Source organism: Heloderma suspectum, chromosome 1 (assembly GCF_057233095.1).
Source record: "Heloderma suspectum isolate Gila_16-S chromosome 1, 16-S_ref, whole genome shotgun sequence".
Taxonomy (NCBI): Eukaryota; Metazoa; Chordata; class Lepidosauria; order Squamata; family Helodermatidae; genus Heloderma; species Heloderma suspectum.
Window position 1 is genome coordinate 343,263,797 of NC_139458.1, and position 23,710 is coordinate 343,287,506.

Below are 23,710 nucleotides of genomic sequence, written 5' to 3' on the forward strand. Positions count from 1 at the left end.
AAGGGGTCCCAAAATGGTCTCTCATGCAAGTAGAAACTAGACCAAGACCTGCATAGCTTCAGCAAAAAGCTCAGACCATGCTTTGGGACTGGCACACTCTGGAGTTGGTGTTTCTGAGAAACAGAAATAAGGCTATGCAAGCCTATGTTGAGTCACAAGAGGCATGGGTAGGCTACACAATTTTTTGCTGTCTTACTAGCCAAACTCATTATTTGTGGTCACCACCACTTTCCTCTTTTTTGAATCTTGTGGCATATACAGAGAACTCTGGGAATGGAGGAGTGTTTACCCTTCTGGGCTTCTGCAGAAGGCTCTCTACTCGCTGGTGCTGCCTCCTGCAAAATCCCATTGAGAAGAGAGAGAGAAACCATTGTTCTATTTATAAAGAATGGGGTGGGGGTGAAGAAAGGTGTTTCTTTCCTACCAGTTGGGCTTTTGCAGAAAGCACCAACAGCACCTTTCTGCTGCCTCTGCAGCAGGAAGGGAGGAAAATCTAATGGAAAGAGGAATAAACAATGGAAAGAGGAATAAACATATTTTCTGCTTTTGATAAATATATCAAAAGCACAAAACCAGCTAGGGAGGCAGTTGGACCATTGGATGACAATGGAGTTAAAAGAGTACTGAAAGAGGACAAGGAGATTGCAGAGAAGCTGAATGAATTCTTTTCATCCATCTTCACTGCAGAAGATATAGGACAGGTACCTGTGCCTGAACTGATGTTTTCAAGAAGGGAGTCTGAGGAACTGAGGCAAATAGTGGTGACCAAAGATGAAGTTCTCAACTTTATTGATAAATTGAAAGCAGATAAATCACCGGGCCCAGATGGTATCCATCCTGGAGTTCTTAAAGAACTCAGATAAGAACTTGCTGATCTTCTAACCAAAATATGCAACATGTCCCTAAGATCAGCCTCTATACCAGAGGATGGAAGATGGCCAATGTAACACCAATTTTCAAAAAGGGATCCAGGGGGGACCCAGGAAATTACCAGTAAATTGGTTGAAGGCATTATTAAAGATAACTTGAGCACGCTCCGGGAGAGAGCGCAGGACAGGAAGGCCTGGCGTGCTATGGTCCATGGGGTCACGAAGAGTCGGACACGACTGAACGACTAAACAACAACAAATTATTAAAGATAAAATTAGTAAGCATATAGAAGGACAAACCCAGCTGAGAAAAAAATCAGCAAGGCTTCCTCAAAGGTAAGTCCTATCTCACTAACCTTTTAGAGTTCTTTGACAGTGTCAATAAAGATGTAGACGGGGATCATCCAGTAGACATTGTTTACTTGGACTTCTCAAAGGCTTTTGACAAAGTCCCTCACCAAAGACTCCTGAGGAAACTTAGCAGTCATGGAATAAGAGGACAGGGCCTCTTATGGATCGCTAACTGGTTAAAGAACAGAAAGCAGAGAACAGGAATAAATAGTAAACTCTCCCAATGGAGAGAAGTAAATAGTGGAGTCCCACAGAGATCTGTATTAGGACCAACGCTTTTCAATCTGTTCATAAATGATCTGGAATTAGGAGTGAGCAGTGAAGTGGCCGAGTTTGCAGATGACACCAAATTATTTAGGATGGTTAAAACAAAAAGGGATTGTGAAGAGCTCCAAAAGGATCTCTCCAGACTGGGAGAATTGGCATCTAAATGGCAAATGCGGTTCAATGTAAGGAAGTGTAAAGTGATGCATGTTGGGGCAAAAAATCCCAACTTCAAATATAACCTGATGGGGTCTGAGCTAGCAGTGACTGACCAGGAAAGAGATCTTGGGGTTGTGGTGGACAGCTCAATGAAGATGTCAACCCAGTGTGTGGCCTCTGTAAAAAAAAGGCAAACTCCATGTTAGGCATAATTAGAAAAGAGATTGAGAATAAAACTGCCAACATCATACTGCCCCTATACAAATCTATGGTGCGACTGCGTTGGAATACTGTGTCCAGGTTTGGTCACCACACCTAAAAAAAAAGATATTGTAGAGCTGGAAAAAGTGCAGAAAAGGGCAACTAAAATGATCAAGGGGCTGGAGCATCTCCCCTATGTGAGAAGGGATTGTTTAGCTTGGAGAAAAGGAGGGTAAGGGGAGACATGATAGAGGTCTACAAAAGCATGCATGGTGTGGCGAATGTGGATAGGGAGACATTTTTATCCCTCTCTCAAAATACTAGAACCCGGGGTCATCCTATGAAGCTGATTGGTGGGAGATTCAGGACAGAGAAAAGGAAGAAATTCTTCACACAGCACATAGTTAAACTATGGACTTTGCTACCACAGGAAGTAGTGATGACCACCAGTTTGGATGGCTTTAAAAGGGGGTTAGACAACTTCCTGGAGGAAAAGGCTATCAGTGGCTACTAGTCCTGATGGCTATGTGCTCCCTCCAGTACCAGAGGCAGTGAGCCTATGTACACCAGTTGCTGGGGAACATGGGCGGGAGGCTGCTGTTGTACTCGTGTCCTGCCTGTGGGTTTTCCGCGTGCAGCTGGTTGGCCACTGTGTGAACAGAATGCTGGACTAGATGGACCCTTGGTCTGATCCAGCTTTGTCTTCTTATGTTATCCTCCATAGAGAATAGAGAATAAAGGAGAGGTGGTTTTACTCCTTTCCTAGGCCTAACATCAACTCACGGCACCCTATGGCAGTTTCCATTACCCCAGCAGGTCAAATTGCTGTGCTGCTCCAGGGGGCCCTGCCTGGTAGCTAGGTATGAGCTGCCATTTTAATTTCCCCAAATGTCCTGGAGTTGGGGATCATTGTGGGAAATGGTGACTCAAACACAGCTGCCTGCTGCTAGTTGAAGCAATGCTACCAGGTAAGTTTGATGGGGTCAAAGCTAGAACCAGAAGCCTTGTCCTTACTGATGGGTTTCACAGGAGGAAGCAACAAAACGCTGCTGGCTTGGCACTTCCTGCAGAAGCCCGATTTACAGGAGAAAAACAACCTCTCCTCAGTGAACAAAGCAGAGGCAGCACAGGGCTTTTTCTAGAAGCACAAGAGCAGTTGCTGCTAGCTAGCAGGCAAATGGAATTGTGGAGCCCTGAGCAGGGATTAGATTTAGGTCCTGATAGTGTTTCTGAATGGACTCCTTTGCTTTCTCCCATACAGGTGAACGGTTGGCACTCACTGGAGGAAATATAAGTCGCTGCAAAACCTTACTAACTCTTAGATTACGGAAGACTGCATTTTTCAGTACTTCCTGCAATTTACACACCACAACTAAATAAATGGATGATTGTGGAAACCAGGGACTGGTGGATTACTGCCATCCTCTTCTTGCTGCTGATCACACCCAGTCCTGCCCTTTTTAAAACTGTAAGTCCTGTTAAGGTCTTACTCCCAGGTATAGAATTGTAGCCTCACTTAAACTATATGCCCATGCTTTGGAGAAATGATTTAAAAGGAATGCAAGTCATGATGATTGCTATGTGACACAGCTAACAAGGGCAAGAGTTACCCACAACAACACTTGCACTTAAGGACAATGGTCCAAATTGAAGCGTTTCTGCTTAGACGCCATCTGTGCTGGATCTTCCATAAAAATGGTTTTTATTCCATGCAGAGAGCCACGTGGTTGCTAACTGTCACCTATGACCTTCACAGATCATTGGCTTTTTCTGTTAATTGTCTTTTGTATAAGGGCAAGGAGACAGAGCTAAACAGTTCAGAACTAAAATGTTAGATTGAGTATGGTCTCAAGAAGCTCTGTATGTAAAGTTTGTGAAGAGCTGTCCTCCTTCTGTATTCTTTCTCCTGTCACATTTCATAAGAACATTCCTATCACATTTCATAAGAATGCTCCTATCACATTTTTATAATGCTCCTACCATATTTTATATTAATTACTAATCTTACAGCTTTAATATACTTAATTCCTATCAATTCTATAATTCTAACAGAGCCCTGTCAAATATCAGTTCTACCACACTTTTATGAGAATTTTAAAATATATTTTCAATAGAAAGTACATTGAATAAAATATATTGAAGTCCAGTATAAGTTATAAGCTTATTTCTAATATAATTGAGTTCATGCATTGCATCCCATTTAAACAATATGCAATACAGGAACTCATACAATATAGCAGCTTATATTCCTCAACAGTTGGAGACCGGTGGCAATGAATGCTGTGGTCACAGCGAGCATCATCACCTTTCCACTGGGCAAGATCAGTCCACATCAGTATATCAAAACACATTATTTATTTGTTTGTTTGTTTGTTTGTGGCCTTTCTTAGGCATACCTAAAGGAGTTTACATTAAATGGCAATAAAATTATAGTCAAAACAAGACAATAATGAACACTAGTTAAAGTCTAAAGGTTAGGTGCCTTTAAAAATAATGCTACCTGAAGAGGCTCTTAAGAGGCTTTTTGAGGCTTACAGAGTTGTCTATTTTAAAAACATATGTCCCTGTTCTGTGTGTGTGTGTGTGTGTGTGTGTGTGTGTGTGTGTGTGGTATAGGAGGAAAGGGGGAGGGATCCAGCCACAGTTACGAGGTAACCGTACAATCCTAGAGTAGGACTTAGACATGTATAGGGTTACGCTGTACCCACTTACCTGGGAGTAACCCTAACTGAAATCAATGGGGCTTACTTCTGAGTAGACATGTATAGGATTGTGCTGTAAGTGTATTTTGTTTTGAAATTTGATTTTTAAAGAACATAATGCATGCAAATGTGCAACAGCCATTTTTTTTCTTTTTTCTGAAGAGATACAGTTCACAGGCATTAAGATGATGTGAGATGCTCAGACTGATTCTGATGAGAATCAGTCTTGAGAAGCATTTTATTTGTTTAAAATTTGCCTGTAAATATTGGAAATATGAAATAAGGCACCAGTTCTTAATCCACTGTTAATCTAACCATGATCCATAATACATGCACTAGGAAATATACATAAGGATTTGTATGGTGTTCATATTAACTGGGGGGCGGGTATGTAATACAAGGAAATATGCTAGCAACTGTGTCCATATTTGCATTACCATGGGTTGCAATAAACAGCCCAGAGGTTGCAGACTAAAAATGTGGAGAATTGAATGCCATTCTTCTTGTACCATAGGTATCCAGTGATGTAATGTTCTTGGATGAGTAGGAGGTGCTTATAAGTATTTTCAGAATTGTGGTGGGGCTGTCCTTGTCAAAGCATGCTTCTGAAGCAAAGTGTAGAAAGAATTCCATTGAAGTGAATGGTTGTCATGCCAGCTTTGGCCTTGGAGATGGTGCTGGCTGCCCATCTGTTGTTGTCAGGAATCTTCATCTGTCAAATGAAGGGATGATGTTGTTTCTTTACTTCTTAGGAAAACTAGAGAGAAACAGGCACTGGACACTGGATCAAAAATATTTGTGCATTTGTGGGCTTCCCAGACATATTTGGCTTTTGAATCTTATGTGTGTGTTCAGCTGTCATGGTACAATAGCTACAGATGTATACATAAAATAGCCTAACTATGTGGAAGCACTGAGGAAAGTTTGGTCCCATAAAATGTATTTATCATGATGAGCTTGGCACACAACATATTTCATAATGTCCCGGGTATATGCATGCATAGACAGACAGACACCATTTAACAAAAATATTAACTATGGGCATTTACTTTCTGTTGCTGAAATCTTGCTCACCTTGCGTGCGTGCATGTGTGTGTGTATATCTGTGTGCTCATATCCACATACATACATATATAAAGACAGATATCCTCTCAGAATCTGTCCTTGTATGTAGCTGCTTTCAATTATTTGCTCAAAGTATACAGAAAGTCTCCTGTACTAATCTTGTCCAACTTTGAAGCCACATAGCTCATGCATGAGGCTGTCAGACATGAGTAGTTGCAGATGTCAATGCACCAATGGCAGGAAGCCAAGAAGATGGATTAAGGCTTAGTCATTGAAAAAAATACATGCCAGCACATCTGAAGCACAAGCGGTGGAGCACCTCATAAGGAAAATGTGTCGTGACAAGAAATCAATAACCTCTTGGAGGCAATTGGTTTCTGAAATATTTTTGATTAATTATGCTGGAGCATGTTTGGCAATGGAGCTTGATCCAGCATTAGCTTAATGCTTTTTGCATAAGGCAGTATTGTAACCACTCTCATAAGTCAAACATGACGGTTTAAATCAGGTTTTAAAGGTTCAGGGCATAGATTTTAGAATGTCGCTATGGTGGGTTAATTGCATAAATTGGTGCTTGTAGATTTTTACTGATCAATCAAAATAACATTAATTTAACATACACAATGGCAAATTAAAATACAAGCTTGTTGCTCTCTGGAAGATGCTATAATACACTGGGCAAGATAAGAATATAACATAAGAAGACCTGTGCTGGATCAGACCAAAGGCCTATCTAGTCCAGAATTCTGTTCCCACAGTGACCAACCAGATGCCTGTGGGACACCCGCATGTAGTACATAAGTGCTCTCACTAGTGTTGCCCTGCAACCGGTATTGAGAGGATTCTGCCTCTTATCCTGGAGGTAATATAGAGCCATCATGACCAGTGGCCATACATCTTGTGATAGCGAATTCCATAGTTTAACTATGCACTGTGTGAACAAGGACTTCCTTTGATCTGTCTGGAATCTCCTATCATTCAGCTTCATTGGATGACCCCAGGTTGTATGCATACATTTATAGACCTCTGCTATGTCCCTCCCACCTTACTTGCCTTTTTGTCTAAGCTAAAAAGCCCCAAATGTTTTAACCTTCATAGGGGAGTTACTCCAGCCTCTTGACCATTTTGGTTGTTCTCTTCTGCAAGTTTTCCAGCTCTATTATATCCCTTTTGAGGTGCGGTGGCCAGAACTGTTCACAGTATTCCAAGTGTGGTCGTACCACAGCTTTATATAAAAGCATTATAATAGTGCAGTTTTATTTGTTGTTGTTGTTCAGTCGTTAAGTCGTGTCCAACTCTTCGTGGCCCCATGGACCATAGCACGCCAGGCCTTCCTGTCCTCTGCTCTTTCCCGGAGTGTGCTCAAATTCATATTCATTGCATCGGTGATGCTATCTAGCCATCTCATCCTCTGCCGTCCCCTTCTCCTTTTGCCTTCAGTCTTTCCCAGCATCAGGGTCTTTTTCAGAGAGTTTTCTCTTCGCATTAGGTGGCCAAAATATTTGAGCTTCAGCTTCAGTATCTGTCCTTCCAATGAGCACTCAGGGTTGATTTCCTTTAAGAATGACTGATTTGACCTCCTTGCAGTCCAGGGGACTCGTAAGAGTCTTCTCCAGCACCACAGTTCAAAGGCATCAATTATTCGGCGCTCAGCCTTCCTTATAGTCCAGCTCTCACAGCCATACGTTGCTACTGGGAAAACCATAGCTTTAATTATACGAATCTTTGTCGGCAAGGTGATGTCTCTGCGTCTTACTATGCTGTCTAGGTTTGCCATAGCTTTCCTCCCAAGGAGCAAGCGTCTTTTAATTTCATGGCTACAGTCGTCATCTGCGGTGATCCTGGAGCCCAAGAAAATAAAATCTGTCACTGCTTCCATTTCTTCCCCTTCTAGATGCCAGGAAGTGATGGGGCCAGATGCCATGATCTTCGTTTTTTTAATGTTGAGTTTCAAACCAGCTTTTGCACTCTCCACTTCCACCCTCAACAAGAGGCTCTTTAGATCCTCTTCACTTTCTGCCATTAGGGTGGTATCGTCTGCGTATCTGAGGTTGTTGATAATTCTCCCGGCAATCTTAATTCCGACCCGTGATTCATCCAACCCGGCATTTCTCATGATGTACTCTGCATATAAATTAAATAAGCAGGGCGACAATATACAGCCTTTTCGTACTTCTTTCCCAATTTTGAACCAATCAGTTGTTCCATGTCCGGTTCTTACTGTTGCTTCTTGTCCCTCGTACAGGTTTCTCAGGAGACAGGTAAGGTGGTCTGGTACTCCCATCTCTTTAAGAATTTGCCACAGTTTGTTGTGATCCACACAATCAAAGGCTTTAGCGTAGTCAATGAAGCAGAAATAGATGTTTTTCTGGAATTCTCTTGCTTTCTCCATGATCCAGCGAATGTTGGCGATTTGATCTCTAGTTCCTCTGCCTCTTCGAAACCCAGCTTGTACTTCCGGTAGTTCTCAGTTTCTTTCCTAATGATCCCCAGCATGGAATTTGCCTTTTTCACAACAGCTGGATGCTGGATCAATATTTTAATTGATGTATCTACCATAACCTTATGATCCCTTTTCTGGTCAGCCACTGCCAGCTGAGATCCCATCAGCAAATATGGGAAGTTAGGGTTGGTATGGCCCATGGGCCATAATTTTACACTTGCTTATATTTAACCGCATTTGCTATTTTAATGCCCATTCCCTCAGTCTGGAGCAATCCTTTGGAGCAATCCTTTGGAGCTCTTCACTGTCCCTTTTTGTATTAATGATCCTAAATAATTTGGTATCAGCAGCAAACTCAGCCACCACTAATTCCAGATAATTTATTAACAAGTTTAAAAGCACCAGTCCCAATACAGATCTTTGGCATACTCCCCTATTACATCTCTCAGTTGTGAGAACTGACCATTTATTTCTACTCTCTGCTTTCTGTTTTTGAACTACTTATCAATCAATAAGAGAACCTCGCTTCTTATCTCATGACTGCTAAATTTGCTCAGAAATTTTTGGTGAAAGTCTTTATCAAAAGCCTTTTGAAAATTCAAGCAAACAATGTATACTGGATCCAGGGGCGTTGCTAGGTTCTTAAAAGATCCAGGGCACAGGCCCATAACAAAAATTTATGGCATCCAAGTCTAAGCGCATGTCTAATATCTGTGTGTATGTGGTGTGTGCATGCAGTGTCCACACATACATAAGTGTGCACTGACCCCTCACCCCACTTCAACTCAGACCCCGATTCAGTGTTTTGGAAAACATCCCGCTTCTGCTCGGGCCAATTTGTAGTCGGACCACTTCAGCTCAGCACCAAACCTGAGTCAATGTTTGGAAAAATGAATCTTTATGCTTCCTGTTGACTACCATGGGAAATTAGAAAAAAAACTGTAACTTTTTTTCTCTTGGTCAGAACTGGATGATAATTTCAGGCATAGTAGCCCCCTAGAAGGAGATTACACTTGCCCAATGTCAGAAAAAAATAGGTGCGGGGTTTATATTTTTATTTTCTTTTGAAGGGAAGTGCCAATAACATTTTTATTACTTAGAAGAAGTGGGTAAAAATTTCAGGATTCATTGCCCCATCAGAGGAGATCATGTCTGCCAAATTTCAGAATGATAGCCACAAGGGTTTTTGTGCAAGGGTGGCCTTGACATTTTGAGGTCTCCAAAAGAGGACACACTTATCTCCCTATGGTCCTTGTGGACCATTGTTCTGAAAATTAAAGACAGCCTAGAGGTGTCCCTAAGTAAGAAACCAGCAAAGTTTCAGAAGGATAGGTACAGCAGTTCATGTGGAAGGGGAGTTCTCCAATTTGGGGGAGGGAGTGATTTGCTTTCCCTTCCTTTCACCCCTTCCCCAACAGTTTTTGGGTAAATTTGTATGAAAATGCACAGGTCATTAGAGGTGTCCCCCAGGCAAGGAACCTGCAAAGTTTCTGAAGGATATACATGCATGCAAATTTAGAATTACTAGAATTTATTTACATTTCACCAATGTTAGCAGCAAGGGAACATGGGTGGGAAAGGTGCTATTGCACTCATGTCCTGCTTGTGGGTTTCCTATGGGCATCTGGTTGGCCACTGTGTGAACAGAATGCTGGACTAGATGGATCTTGGTCTGATGCAGCACGGTTCTTCTTATGTTCTTAAATATAGAGTGCCTCTGAGCGCGTGGAGAATGTTTTTCTTTCACCACTGAGCACTTACATTCTCCCCCTACCAATTCTATTCCCCTCCATGCAACCATCCCTTCTCACCTTACCATCCTCCAGCAACTCTTCATCAAAACAGATGTCTTGTTTTGTGAAACTCCTCTCTACCTCCTCCTTGTTATGCACAAGCTCTCATTATATCTTCCTCCCCATAACTTCATTTGTGCCAAGACTTCACCAGGATTCAGCCAATGAGTCTGTTTCCAAAACTAGGGCTAGGTTATGGAGAAACTCTGAGCATGTACTAAGTGCCTTTCCCTCACCACTGAAGCTAGAGTTCATGCAAAAAAAAACACCCCCAAACCCACAAATGACAAACATGCAAAAGACTGAGCTTAAAGAGTAGTCAATTCATTCGATGGAATAGGGTAGGCACTGTATTAAGCTTGCAGTACCATGCTCACAACTCAGGACTTATTTTTGAGTAAACATGCAGAACATTAAGGGGTAAACTTCCCTGCAAAAGTAACTTGTGCTAGAATCCTATGCACACTTTCCTGAGGGTAAGCCTCATTAAACATAATGAGTCTTCTCAGTAGCCATACATTGCTGTTGTTCAGTCGTTAAGTCGTGTCCAACTCTTCGTGACCCCATGGACCATAGCACGCCAGGCCTTCCTGTCCTCCACTCTCTCCCAGAGTGTGCTCAAGTTCATATTCATTGCATCGGTGATGCTATCTAGCCATCTCATCCTCTGCCGTCCCCTTCTCCTTTTGCCTTCAGTCTTTCCCAGCATCAGGGTCTTTTCCAGGGAGTTTTCTCTTTGCATTAGGGGAAGATATATCCAACTGAATGCAGAGCTCCAGAGAATAGCAAGGAGAGACAAGAAGGCCTTCTTAAATGAACAATGTAAAGAAATCAAGGAAAACAACAGAATGGGAAAGACTAGAGATCTCTTCAAGAAAATCGGAGATCTCAAGGGAACGTTTTGTGCAAAGACGGGCATGATAAAGGACAAAGAAGGCAGGGACCGAACAGAAGCAGATGGGATTAAGAAGAGATCGCAAGAATACACAGAAGAACTATACAGGAAAGATCTTAATGTCCCTGATAGCCATGATAGTGCGGTCACTGAACTTGAGCCGGACATCCTCGAGAGTGAAGTCAAGTGGGCCTTAGGAAGCATTACTAACAACAAAGCTAGCGGAGATGACAGTATTCCAGCTGAGCTATATAAAATTCTAAAAGATGATGCTGTTAAAGTGCTGCACTCAATATGCCAACAAATCTGGAACACTCAACAGTGGCCACAAAACTGGAAAAGGTCACTTCACATTCCAATTCCAAAGAAGGGCAACGCCAAAGAGTGTTCAAACTACTGCACAATTGCGCTCATTTCACATGCCAGCAAGGTGATGCTCAAAATCCTACAAGCTAGGCTTCAGCAGTATGCGAACCAAGAACTACCAGAAGTACAAGCTGGGTTTCGAAGAGGCAGAGTAACTAGAGATCAAATCGCCAACATTCGCTGGATCATGGAGAAAGCAAGAGAATTCCAGAAAAACGTCTATTTCTGCTTCATTGACTACGCTAAAGCCTTTGATTGTGTGGATCACAACAAACTGTGGCAAATTCTTAAAGTGATGGGAGTACCAGACCACCTTATCTGTCTCCTGAGAAACCTGTACGAGGGTCAAGAAGCAACAGTAAGAACCAGACATGGAACAACCGAGTGGTTCAAAATTGGGAAAGGAGTACGACAAGGCTGTATACTGTCACCCTGCTTACTTAACTTATATGCAGAGTACATCATGAGAAACGCCGGGTTGGATGAATCACAGGTCGAAATTAAGAGTGCCGGGAGAATTATCAACAACCTCTGATATGCAGACGATACCACCCTAATGGCAGAAAGTGAAGAGGATCGAAAGAGCCTCTTGTTGAGGGTGAAAGAGGAGAGTGCAAAAGCTGGTTTGAAACTCGACATTAAAAAAACGAAGATCATGGCATCTGGCCCCATCACTTCCTGGCATCTAGAAGGGGAAAAAATGGAAGCAGTGACAGATTTTACTTTCTTGGGCTCCAAGATCACCACAGACGGTGACTGTAGCCATGAAATTAAAAGACACTTGCTCCTTGGGAGGAAAGCTATGGCAAACCTAGACAGCATAGTAAGAAGCAGAGACATCACCTTGCCGACAAAGGTCCGTCTAATCAAAGCTATGGTTTTCCCAGTAGCAACGTATGGCTGTGAGAGCTGGACTATAAGGAAGGCTGAGCGCCAAAGAATTGATGCTTTCGAACTGTGGTGCTGGAGAAGACTCTTACGAGTCCCCTGGACTGCAAGGAGGCCAGATCAGTCCATCCTAAAGGAAATCAACCCTGAGTGCTCATTGGAAGGACAGATACTGATGCTGGGAAAGACTGAAGGCAAAAGGAGAAGGGGATGGCAGAGGATGAGATGGCTAGATAGCATCACCGATGCAATGAATATGAACTTGAGCACACTCCGGGAGAGAGCGCAGGACAGGAAGGCCTGGCGTGCTATGGTCCATGGGGTCACGAAGAGTCGGACACGACTGAACGACTGAACAACAACAACAACAAAATGAACTTTATGAGGTGAGGTGGCTGAGGGCTTTTTCTAGCTTTTTTAAAACTGTAGAACCTATTTAAAAGCCCCAGCAGTTTCTCAGTCATGACGCCACATAGTCCTAACCCTCCCTTTGGGAATATTTGAGTCCTACAGCTATTTAGGAGAAATTAAAGTGGAAGGGAAGAAAGAAGTTTGTGGAGGCTGATTGGATCCTTTGCTGTACTGAAGCAACTAAACTTCTGCAGAAGCCAAAGGTTCCTGTTTGTGGCAGTAAAATCAGATGCGATGTGAAATACCAGTATTTCACATGGAGCTCTTTCTTCTTTTCCTTCTCCCTCTTCAAAATTTCATTGAAGGCAAGCTCCCAACAGTGGGCATGTAAGAGCAGAAAAGTAGGGGGAGAGAGGTTTTTTCCACCTAAAAAAAAAAAAATCTACACCAGAGATTAGGGATAGTGACCTCCTAATGGTCACATTAAACACCTTCTGATTAGCATCTCTAATCCCCTGGATGGCTTGACAGTTTTTACTTTTTATTTTAGACTTTGAGAAAAGGAACCTTTACGCATGGCTAGTGCAAAAGCCAGTGGACCTAACTGTCTGAAATTTGGTAGGTTCAGTCAGCTCCATAGGGCCTGCCAGGTCTCCAAATTCCATGAATTTATGTGGAAGCACAAAAAAATTGTAGCTCTTTACTTTGACAGATTTTCTTGGAAAAAGCTAATTTTACCTGTGACTAGCACAAAACCCACTGGACCTAACTGCCTGAAATTTGGCATATTCACTCAGCTGCATGGAGGCTACCAAGCCTCCAAACTGCATGTATTTATCATACAAACTCAAAACGTTATGGCCGTTTTTGTTTTCCTATGCAAGTCAATGGGAAAATGTAAAAAAAAAAAAAAGGCAATTAGGACAGCTCAAAAGATCCGGGGCACAGCTCAAAAAAGATCCGTGGCCCATACCCAGGTAAGCCTTCTTCAGAGATGCCCCTGACTGGATAACCCCTATCCACATGCTTACTCTCAAATGACTGTAAAAGGTTAATGGGATAGGACTTACCTTTGCAGAAGCTATCCACAGCACATGTCCTTCTATGTGCTTGATAACTTTGTCCTGTTTCCACCAATTTCCCTAGAACAGATGTGAAGCTAACCAGCCTATCATTTCCTGGATCCCTCTGGATCTCTTTTTTAAAATTGGCATTACATTGGCCTCTTTCCAGCCCTCTGGTACAGAAGCCAATCTGTTGTATTAATTCATAAGACCTTACATTATTATAATTCTTTTTAAATGGAGGGGATGCTATTACAAATTACTTTAGACATTACATTACATTCAAAATAAAGCTAGAATTAGGACTGCTGCTTGCACTGGTAATGTGAAATTCACACATTTTACTTAGGTTGGTGTCTGGGGTTTTTTGGAGCTTAAGCAACAAAATCTGCTTAGAGCTATGTCGCTGTCTAGAAGATTTTCTACTGGCATGCATATATGTCGCTGTGTAGCATATACTGTAGCCCTGATCCAGAAATCCTCATGTGCAACAGCAGGCTATGTACTTGCTGTTCTACATAAAGATCTTTTTGCAGACAGATAAGATGAGGTTTCCAAAATGCAAGGACAATGCCCTCTCTCCTCCATGTCTCCCCTAGCAACAGCACTCAATGACACCAGTTTTCTTCTTCTGAACAAGCACTGCCCATAGCAACTGCATGGGAAAAGCGCCAGTGACTATACTGGAGCATAACAAAATAGTCAGTGAAGTGCAATAACTGCTATTATCACCCCGCACAGCACCCTACCTACAATCTTGTCACCAGAGTTTCATAACTGAAGCAGTGATCTTCACATCTTGGCCTCTGGGTTATCAGATCCTGGTATATCAGAAAGCTGTCATAAAACTGGAGAGTTGTTTAGGAATAGTTTGGACCAGTGCTTTGGGCTTGAAAAAACCTTTTCAGAACCCTAAGCAGCACTACCTAGTGCCTTCCAGCCCATCTACTACAATTGATCACTGTTCTTAGTATGCCTTTTTGAAAGGGATGGTTAAGTGGCTAGAGGGCATATTCCATCAGAAGAGAATATTAAAAGCTCTTTGTCATACTGGGGTTTTGCGAGTCATGACACAATATGTGAGGTTGGGGTGAGTGGAATAGATACTGTCATGGGTTGGCAGGAATTACTCTGTCTTGAAGGAAGCAATTTGGTTTCTGTCAACATCCTGGTCTTATAAACTAATTCTGATATACTAGCAGCTCTCAAAATAGGAAGGTAAGATCTGGAAGAGGAGGAGCAATTCTGTTGTGGGGGGGGGGTTCAAGTGGTCACACAGTGGACAACCAGCTGTTGACCAGGAACCCACAAGCAGGACACGAGTGCAACAGCAGCCTCCCACCCATGTTCCCCAGCAACTGGTGTACATAGGCTCACTGCCTCTGGTACTGGAGGGAGCACATAGCCATCAGGACTAGTAGCCATTGATAGCCTTTTCCTCCAGGAATTTGTCTAACCCCCTTTTAAAGCCATCCAAATTGGTGGCCATCACTACTTCCTGTGGTAGCGAAGTCCATAGTTTATGCGCTGTGTAAAGAAGTCCTTCCTTTTCTGTGTCCTGAATCTCCCACCAATCAGCTTCATAGGATGACCCCGGGTTCTAGTATTTTGAGAGAGGGAGAAAAATGTCTCCCTGTCCACATTCTCTACACCATGCATAATTTTGTAGACCTCTATCATGTCTCCCCTTACCCTCCTTTTCTCCAAGCTAAACAATCCCAGCTGTTGTAACCTTCTCTCATAGGGGAGATGCTCCAGCCCCATGATCATTTTAGATGCCCTTTTCTGCACTTTTTCCAGCTCTACAATATCTTTTTTTAGGTGTGACCAGAACTGTATAGTGGTGTAGGTGTGGTGACCAGAACTGTAACCTGTGTTAAACAGGTATCTTAATTCCTTTGCTGCAAATGTAGCATTCCGCTCCCCATTCTGGGGAATGGCCTCTCCCAGTCTAAGAGAAAGTGCTACAGTGCATATAAAATCTGGATGTGAATTATTACCTTATTATCCCCATAAAGTAATGTGTTGTTGGTATTTAACGCCATTAAAAGTAAATAACATCTGTGGGAATTGTTCCGCATCTTGGAAATATGTGCTGCAGTCAGCCAGTTATCTGCACATGTGGTGGTTCTGCCCAAAGATCCAAGTTTTTTTAAGACAAGGGAAGAAAGAATTTCTGGATACAATTTGACCTTTAATCCAAAAACATGTTGTTAGAACTTTTCCATTTACATATATCTAAAATATATCGATAAGTGATATCTAATTTGCTGAGAGCAGCAAAACAGACTATTGCAACAAACCTGGAAAACACTAGTTAGTTGCATGCAAAGAATGGATTAATAAAGTTTGGCAAGCAACAGAATTACTCAAAATTAGCAAGTTAGGCTAAGTGAAGGGAATCCATTTACTGAATATTGGAAAGTAAATTATAAATTATAATATGGAAATTAACATCTGTTCATGTTTTACTATTTCTTAATTATTCCTGTTATGACGTTCTGTCTAAACATGTATAAGATTGTGTCCTTAATCAATAAGTATATACTTGATGTATTAGTATTTTTCTTCCTTTTTTCACCAGCTAATTACATTTTAATAATTTCAGCATTATGAATGAGAACATATTAAGATGAATATTCTTGTATTTATGTATTGTGTGTATATATATAGTTTAAAATGTAGATGTTTTTAACTTCATTATGGAAACAAATTCAATATTGAAAGCAGCTATTTCTTTATTCAATATATTCATATTCTGCCTTTTTTCCAAGGAGCTCAAGATGGAATAGATTGCATTGTAAGCTCACAAAAGCCCTGTCAGGTATACCGAGAGATACTTGAGGGCTCTCTGGGCTCTGGACTTCTGCCAAACGTGTGTCTGATTCTCAGTGTCATATGTGGGAACTTTAGCAAAGAGAAAGGGTGGATTCTAGCATACATTGGTTTTGGGCAGCCTTCGTTTCAGTGAGATTTGCAGAAGTCCCTTTGAAATGGCTAGCAGCTGTGCAGCAGTAGCAGTGGCCCGCATGTGTCCATGGCCACAGTTGCTGCTGCACAGTATGATGAGCTTTGTGTACTGCTGCACAAAAACAGTGGAGAGTAAGGGAGTGGTCTCTGATTAGTTCAGCTTTAGTGTATCCTCCACGGCCGTAACCTCACGGAAGAGAGGAGGCTGCATTAAAAAAGGAAGTATTATCAGATACCCCCAAAGCATTAACTTAACCTATATCGATTTCAATTGTTATCTCTGAGTCTTCTGTTTTCCAAGGCATTGTCACAGCAGCCCTGGTCTTCCCTTAGATAATATAATGCTAACACCCATGATTAGTAATGTATGGCTGTGAGAGCTGGACTATAAGGAAGGCTGAGCGCCGAAGAATTGATGCTTTCAAACTGTGGTGCTGGAGAAGACTCTTACGAGTCCCCTGGACTGCAAGGAGGTCAAATCAGTCCATCCTAAAGGAAATCAACCCTGAGTGTTCATTGGAAGGACAGATACTGAAGCTGAAGCTCCAATATTTTGGCCACCTAATGCGAAGAGAAAACTCCCTGGAAAAGACCCTGATGCTGGGAAAGACTGAAGGCCAAAGGAGAAGGGGACGGCAGAGGATGAGATGGCTAGATAGCATCACGGATGCAATGAATATGAACTTGAGCACGCTCCGGGAGAGAGCGCAGGACAGGAAGGCCTGGCGTGCTATGGTCCATGGGGTCACGAAGAGTCGGACACGACTGAACGACTGAACAACAACAACAAACACCCATGATCTATGCAATAATAATTAATGAAGTGCTTGCAGCTACTGTAGAGTGCATCCTGTGTGTAGGCTAATGGTGATAATCCTCCATAAAAGAGTGAGTGCTTCTACCAGGACTCTTTATCCTCAGAGGGGTTCAGGCTCACTTTGGATAACCTGATCTTCTGTTACAGATATGATAAAGGAAAGTACCACCCATCTCTTCAAATATAAGGGTTCTCCTTTTGATAGCACTTCCATATCTTGAATATTTTTCAGATAGTATTTTTTCCCGATAATAATAGTATCCCTCCTTTTTTTTTTTTAGAACATTCGCTAAACTGACACTATCCTGTATTAAATATTGCTGATTTCCACTAGATCTGTTTGTCTAATATTTTAATGTTTATTATATTTTCGGAAGAACTAAATGTTACAAGAACTCTGAGCTATTGCCTTTCTGTGTTTCTTTTTCCTTTCTCCCTGGTCAAATGTATTTCAATGGTGTGCACAAGTGGGGGTGATCTTAAAAAAATCGTTTATTGAAAAAAAGATTCTCAAACCCACCCACCTCCCATCAGCATCGGCAGCACATAACATATGGTGCATGCAGTGGATTGATGCACTATGTTATTATGAATGGGGAATAGCTACTTCTAAAATGGGGAAATTCACCCAAGCCCTTGTTAAAGTCCCAAAGCATAGACCTTATTTTTTGCAGATTTTTATTCTCAAAACACACACACGTGCACATTTGTTGAAGTAGAGAAAAATGGCTTAGGGAGCAATCACAGCCCCTATATGGGGGGGGGGGGGCATTGGCATAGGATAATTCAGATTCCAGAAGCCGAGGTCAGAGACACTGCTCAAACCACAGATCCCAGAATCCACGCTGCCTGTCCCTCCAACTCACAGCCAGCATGGACAGAACCATGCCAGCTGCCTCTCTGAGGACACAAAAGTGACCTTGGAGAGGGGATAAAGGCGGGGAGGGGGGGACTGGGGAAGCCGGGACATGACATATCCCAAGGCCTCTCCTGCCTCCGTCCCTCCTGCTCGTACATATTCCAGCTAGACAGGCAAAAAAGCCCATCTAGCCAAAATGCAGAGCGGGAGGAGTGCGTAGGCAAAGATCCCCTCTGCCACTCCTCTTGCTGTTCGTAGGATGCCAGTAAGGCTTGCAGGCATTGCCGTAGGATTGCACCCTTAGTTAGTATACCCCACCCCACTGGCACACGAGCCAGTATACTAGTTCTAATAGTTTTATAGAGAGAGAAAGACAAAGATTGGGGAAATTAGCACTTGTCCAATAAGGAGTGGAAGGTGGCACTATGGAGCAGGAGATTGGAAAGCTTTGAGACCAAGAAAGCTCAGGTGATGGGGTAATATTGAGTCGTAGAGTCGGAAATGAATAGATTTAGGAGAAAGGGGGAACAAACAGGAGCAGCAAGAATTACTTCGGAGGAAGGAGAACCCAAAGGACTTCACTTCCTGGTTGGTTGGAAAAACTAGGAAAACACTGTGGGCTCAGGTATCTCAGCGTTAGTTTCAATAGCTTCAAACTGAATTATACATAATGGGATACACCATGTTACCTATAAACATCCAAAGGAAGAGCCTTTGGGGATGATGATGGGGAGACCAAACAGAGGCAAAGCTGTTATTAGAGAGCCTGCAGCCACCACAATATTAGAGACTCTGCAGCCACCAAATAAGTTTCAGAATTTGTGTGTTCCAGTAAAGACTTTTTGGTAGCTGCTCCCCAATGCTCTGTGCTCCCTGCAGAACCAATTCCACTTTTGGACTCGGAACTCACACATAGGTTGGAGTCCTGTATGACTCCAACCTAAATGGTTGGATGGCGCTGGCAGGTTGTGCTGTGTTATGCGTAGAACCCAGCTCTGGACTCAGTGGAACATTTTACAATGGAGTAAAGCTGTCTCTCTGGGCACAGATCTATATGAGACAAGGCAGTAAAGCAGGGGACTTTGGCCCTGGAAATGTGGCGTAGGCATCAGAGCAGAATGGAGAATCATGCTAAAACAGAGTCATGCGGAGCGATATTGAAGCCAGTCAGACCCTGGGTTATACTCAGAGCTGAGACACCCACATGAGGAATGCCCAAGCAGAAAGAATGTAAAACTGCCCGAACTCCAAGGAAGTTATAGGGTTCAAAACAAAGGGAACAACAAGCTCAGAGGCTGGACCCAGGATGGGCCAGAAGAAAGAGAACAATTGTTTTGTTCTGGGGAATGAAAAGGTTCCAGAAAATCCCTTGACCCTTGATAAATTTACACCTAGATAACTATTCAGAGAAGCATAGTACAATATTCAAAGAAAAAGGTGTCTTCAAGGGTGCTCAGGTGGTGTTTCACCTTGCTGGCCTGTCTGGGTGGTAGAGACACTTCATGATTGGACCGTTTTTTCCTGCCAGGGCTTTTGATTGCCCAATTCAAAAGTGCCCTCATGGGTTAGTCGGCTGGGTGGAGGCATGGCTGTCAGGCAGGTATTTGCATGTTTCCACAGCTACGAAGAACAGCTGCCTTAAATCTAATCAAGGAGGAAGCACATATATTCTATGGCTCCTGTGCCTCTGCATTGGTTCCAGAGTGTCAGTGTTCCTGGCAGCTTTCCAGGCTATGCCTTCCAGAACCAAACTGGATCCCTGAACCAAGGTATCAGGGTAATGCCAATGAAATGCATAGCACATAATACACCTGTCAGAGGGCCAGCACGTCTGAAGTTCCTCTGTAACACTGGGCAACTATTTTGTCCTCTGCCAATGATTCCCACTCCACTTAGCCAAATTTCCCAGACAGGAGTATATCAGTAATAGAGTTAATTGAACCTTGCATGTAATAGTGGTGCTGTGTCTCTAAAATGGGTGGAAGTATGGGTTTGCCATGCAGAGACAATAGCGAAGGCATGTGGGAGGGCCATCACATAATTCACAAAATGTATGTGAGCCTGACGCTATTGCTAAGAAGGAATCACGGTCCTCTCCCCTCACTAGAGGACAGACCAATTGCTCCCGCTTTATTGAAAATGATGAACAAAGCAGCCGTTTAAAAAAATGCTTATACAGTCTTTAAAAATTTTCTCCCATATTCTAAAAAGATGTTAGACATGATCCAACTACAATTAAGGACTTCTAGGGCTCCAGTCCTAAACACTGGGGCAGCCTTCCCCAACCTGGTGCCCCCAGATGTTGTGGACTTCAGCTCCCATAGGCCCTAGCCAGGAGTGACCAGGAATCCGGAGAATTGTAGTCCAAAACATCTGGAGGACACCAGATTGTGGAAGGCTGCACTAGGGAGTAAGCCCTATTGAACAAAGGGACACTTACTTCTGAGTAGACATCATCGAATTGTGCTGTGAGACCCATTAATTTCAATGGAAGAGTAAGCACATATTTTACCAACCCACTGAAATCAAACTAGTGGGAAGTGGTTATATTTAGCTGCATTGTGCTCATAACTTCTACATATCCTGGAAATATTTGTGAATACTATCGTTTTTCCTAATGTATTTTTGAAAACTGCCTGAATGAATTATTTTCTACCATTTTGTTTTCATTCTAGCATACAACAGTTTTGCCTTTTATATTAATTGAGATGAGAACGACACATCATGAATATCCCAGCAGGACCTGTGGATTGGTTGCTGTGTGCACCTTTTCTGTTGGCTATATATTATGGTAAGGGCTACATTTTCACACTGTTAATTTAAAAAAAATTGATTTGATTTGTATCCTGCCTTTCTACCAAGAAAAATGGCATTCAAGGCAGCTTACTGGTCATCTGTTTCATTATGGACATCATCACTGATGTATTATCTGCTTTATCTTCAGATGCTTGTATTTTTAGAAAGAAGTTGCCAAACTTCACACAACAGGAATGGGTTAGAGACTTACATGATGTGGTCTTTCTAAAACTATATTCCTTACAGTGTGTGTGTGGGGTGGGGGGCTCTCCCTTGGATACCGGGACATTATTTAGAAATGTGTTTTAGGTGGCTTCCTTTTTTTGAGCAAACAAAAATAAGAGGTCGCATTCTGTTCCTCCTACCAGTGCTTATTCGTTGATCACAGAAAAGTCAACGCAGTAAGATGTTTCAGGATTGTGGCCTGTATTTTCAGAATTCTAAAGTTGTCATAGCAATTCAAGATGCTTGTTTTGATGTACAAAGGCTACGGCCCTCGTGACCGAAAGGATTGCCTTTTCCTTGTGTCCTGCTATAGTCTTGAAGATTGGCCGAAAGCACTTTCCTGGCCATGGGCACACTCCAGTAGGGAATTGGATTCCTTTCATACTCGTGGACAGTTGGCACTGCTTGTATGTCTGCAGACTGACCCTTATCCTATAAATGTAAGAAGCTCAAAATCACCATGCATTCTGAGACATGAGCAACATCTGTAAAGCAAAAGCTATTTCAATTTTCTATTGCTGTGATATATGTGGACTACCTTGTGTGTTTAAAGCCAAGTATATTTTCCCCTACCTGGACTGGAGGTTCTGTCCTCAGTTCTTCTTCCCTCCTAGGCATACTTAGCACTAAACTGCCTACTTTCTTCTAAAGCTTGCAAATGGTAGGGACTCAACAAAATGGCTCTGGCTTTGCGCTCTAAAGTGTGCCTTAATGCATGTTCCCTTGTGCTTATCTAATAATGAGGTTGGACAGGAATTGCATTGTTGAAGGCATTCATTAGACTTAATAACAAGTAATCTTGTATGGAAGCTTTATGCCTAAGGTTGATCAGCCCATTATTGTGCAGTATTGAGTTAGCATGTATTCAAGGAGGAATGAACTCCTTAACAAAGGCCATCAGGTAATGTTTCCATGGCAGCAGTGCTACTTTTCCTACTCACATTTGTAATACAGACAATGCAGGAATACTCATAATGCTGTTGCTCTAGAGAGGGGAAGGATAACAGGAGTAATTCTAGTATAGTAAGTGGGACTGCGTTCTGTGTTTAAATGAGGTCAGGCTGGCTAGTCATAGGTAGTTCTGAACTCTATCCATGAAGGGGCACTTAGCTTAAGTTGTTCTTTCCCCACTGAAGTCTGTTAATGGCTTTCCATTTGCTCATACTTTTCCTCCAGGGTCAGGCATGCAAAACCTACACGGAAACCATAAATTGCAATTCATCATGCTATAGGTGTTGCTAAAGAATGATGTGGGGTAGTCATTGGAGGCCGCTACTGGCCAAGAGCCCAGCTCCAAATCTGGAGACAAAAGTATAAGCCGGGAGTGGTGGCTGTGAGAACAGGGTCTTCTGCCATTCAGCCTGGGTGGGATGACAATGGATGGGGCCCTGTCTCATCATCCTTCATCACCACAAGACACTTCCCCATAAAACTAGTTGCTGACGACAAGTGTTGTAGTTGGCCAGAATAGGATTCCACATGAAGACATTGGTACCTTTAAGTGTCTCGGGGAATGGGATGACAATACATTTCTACTATTTAACATGTAAACATTCTAGATAAGTATTGCTAGAACCTTTGGTCCCCACTGGTAACTTCAACAGCCATGCCTACTCAAAAATAAGTTCCATTGATTTGGGTAGGTCTTACTTCTGGGTAAATATGCTAAGTTCCCTAGAGTGCAGTGCAGTGGATCATTGATTCTTCCAAGATCTTCCGCCACAAAGTACACTTACACTCTTTTTCAAAAAATAGGCAGCTAATAAGGATGCTGAACATAGGAAGCTGCCTTCTGCCAGGTCAGACTATTTGTCATCTCCCCGAGGTCTTTCCTAGCTCCTGCTCCCTAATCCTTTTTTACTGGGAGATGCCAAGGGTCGGACCTGGGACCTTCTGCATGCAAACTGCATGCTCTGCCCCTGAGCTATGGGCCCTGATGGTAGTGTGCATTCTGCCATTTACAGGGAGTTTCTGTATGGCCGGCGGGGGTGGGTGGGTTGTGCAATAAATGCACAATTTCATTCCCCCATATTGACAGCAGGGTGTATTGACAAAGATCACTCACATCGCCACAGGTGGTACTTTAGGGCAGAAGCTGTAGGATTTGTTTTTAAATAATTTCTTCATTACATTTATCTCTTGCCTTTCTTCCATCATGGGATTCAAGGCGGTGTACATGGGATTCCTAGGCAGTCTCCCCATGTAGGCACTGACTGCACCCAGACCGAAGGCAGTTTTAGCAACTTCGCTGCCTCTTTTGTCTTCAGATCATGCCCTGGGATTAATTCATCCAGCACAGATAGCCCATGTAGAGGAGGAAACCCCTTCCCACCAGGCTTGCAACCCCCAGCAGGAAGGCTGTATCCACCAGATCCTTGTTCTGTCGTTTGTATGGAAATAAAATGGCACACTTAAATCATTGAAACTAACATTGGAAGTCTCTGAACATGCAATACTGGATCTTGATCACCACCAACAAGATGGAAAATGGGTCAAATGCCACAAAACTCTGGTGATCACTTTAAGGGTGCGTACAGACTTACCTGGAAACAGGTCCATGTACAGGGGGGATTGTTGCGGGTCGAGCTCTGCTTTCCTCTATCTTTGCTCTGTTACTGACGCAAGTAAAGCT

At 42.7% G+C, this 23,710-nt stretch overlaps 1 protein-coding gene across 9 annotated transcripts in view; it reads left to right on the top strand.

Annotated features, from left to right (window-relative positions):
• Positions 1 to 23,710, top strand: part of AIG1 (androgen induced 1) — a 141,475-nt gene that overhangs the window by 101,412 nt on the left and 16,353 nt on the right. For 7 of the 9 annotated variants that reach the window (XR_014786717.1, XM_084827735.1, XM_084827734.1 and 4 more), the window contains one exon: positions 20,733 to 20,848. Coding sequence is in view for 6 of the 9 variants with exons in the window: in XM_084827735.1 (XP_084683861.1) it covers positions 20,733 to 20,848 (116 nt within the window). In the remaining 3 variants the exon portion in view is untranslated. Of the gene's footprint in view, positions 1 to 3,105; positions 3,313 to 20,732; positions 20,849 to 23,710 lie in introns of all 9 variants that reach the window. The other 2 variants (XR_014786720.1, XR_014786719.1) reach the window with 1 other exon arrangement.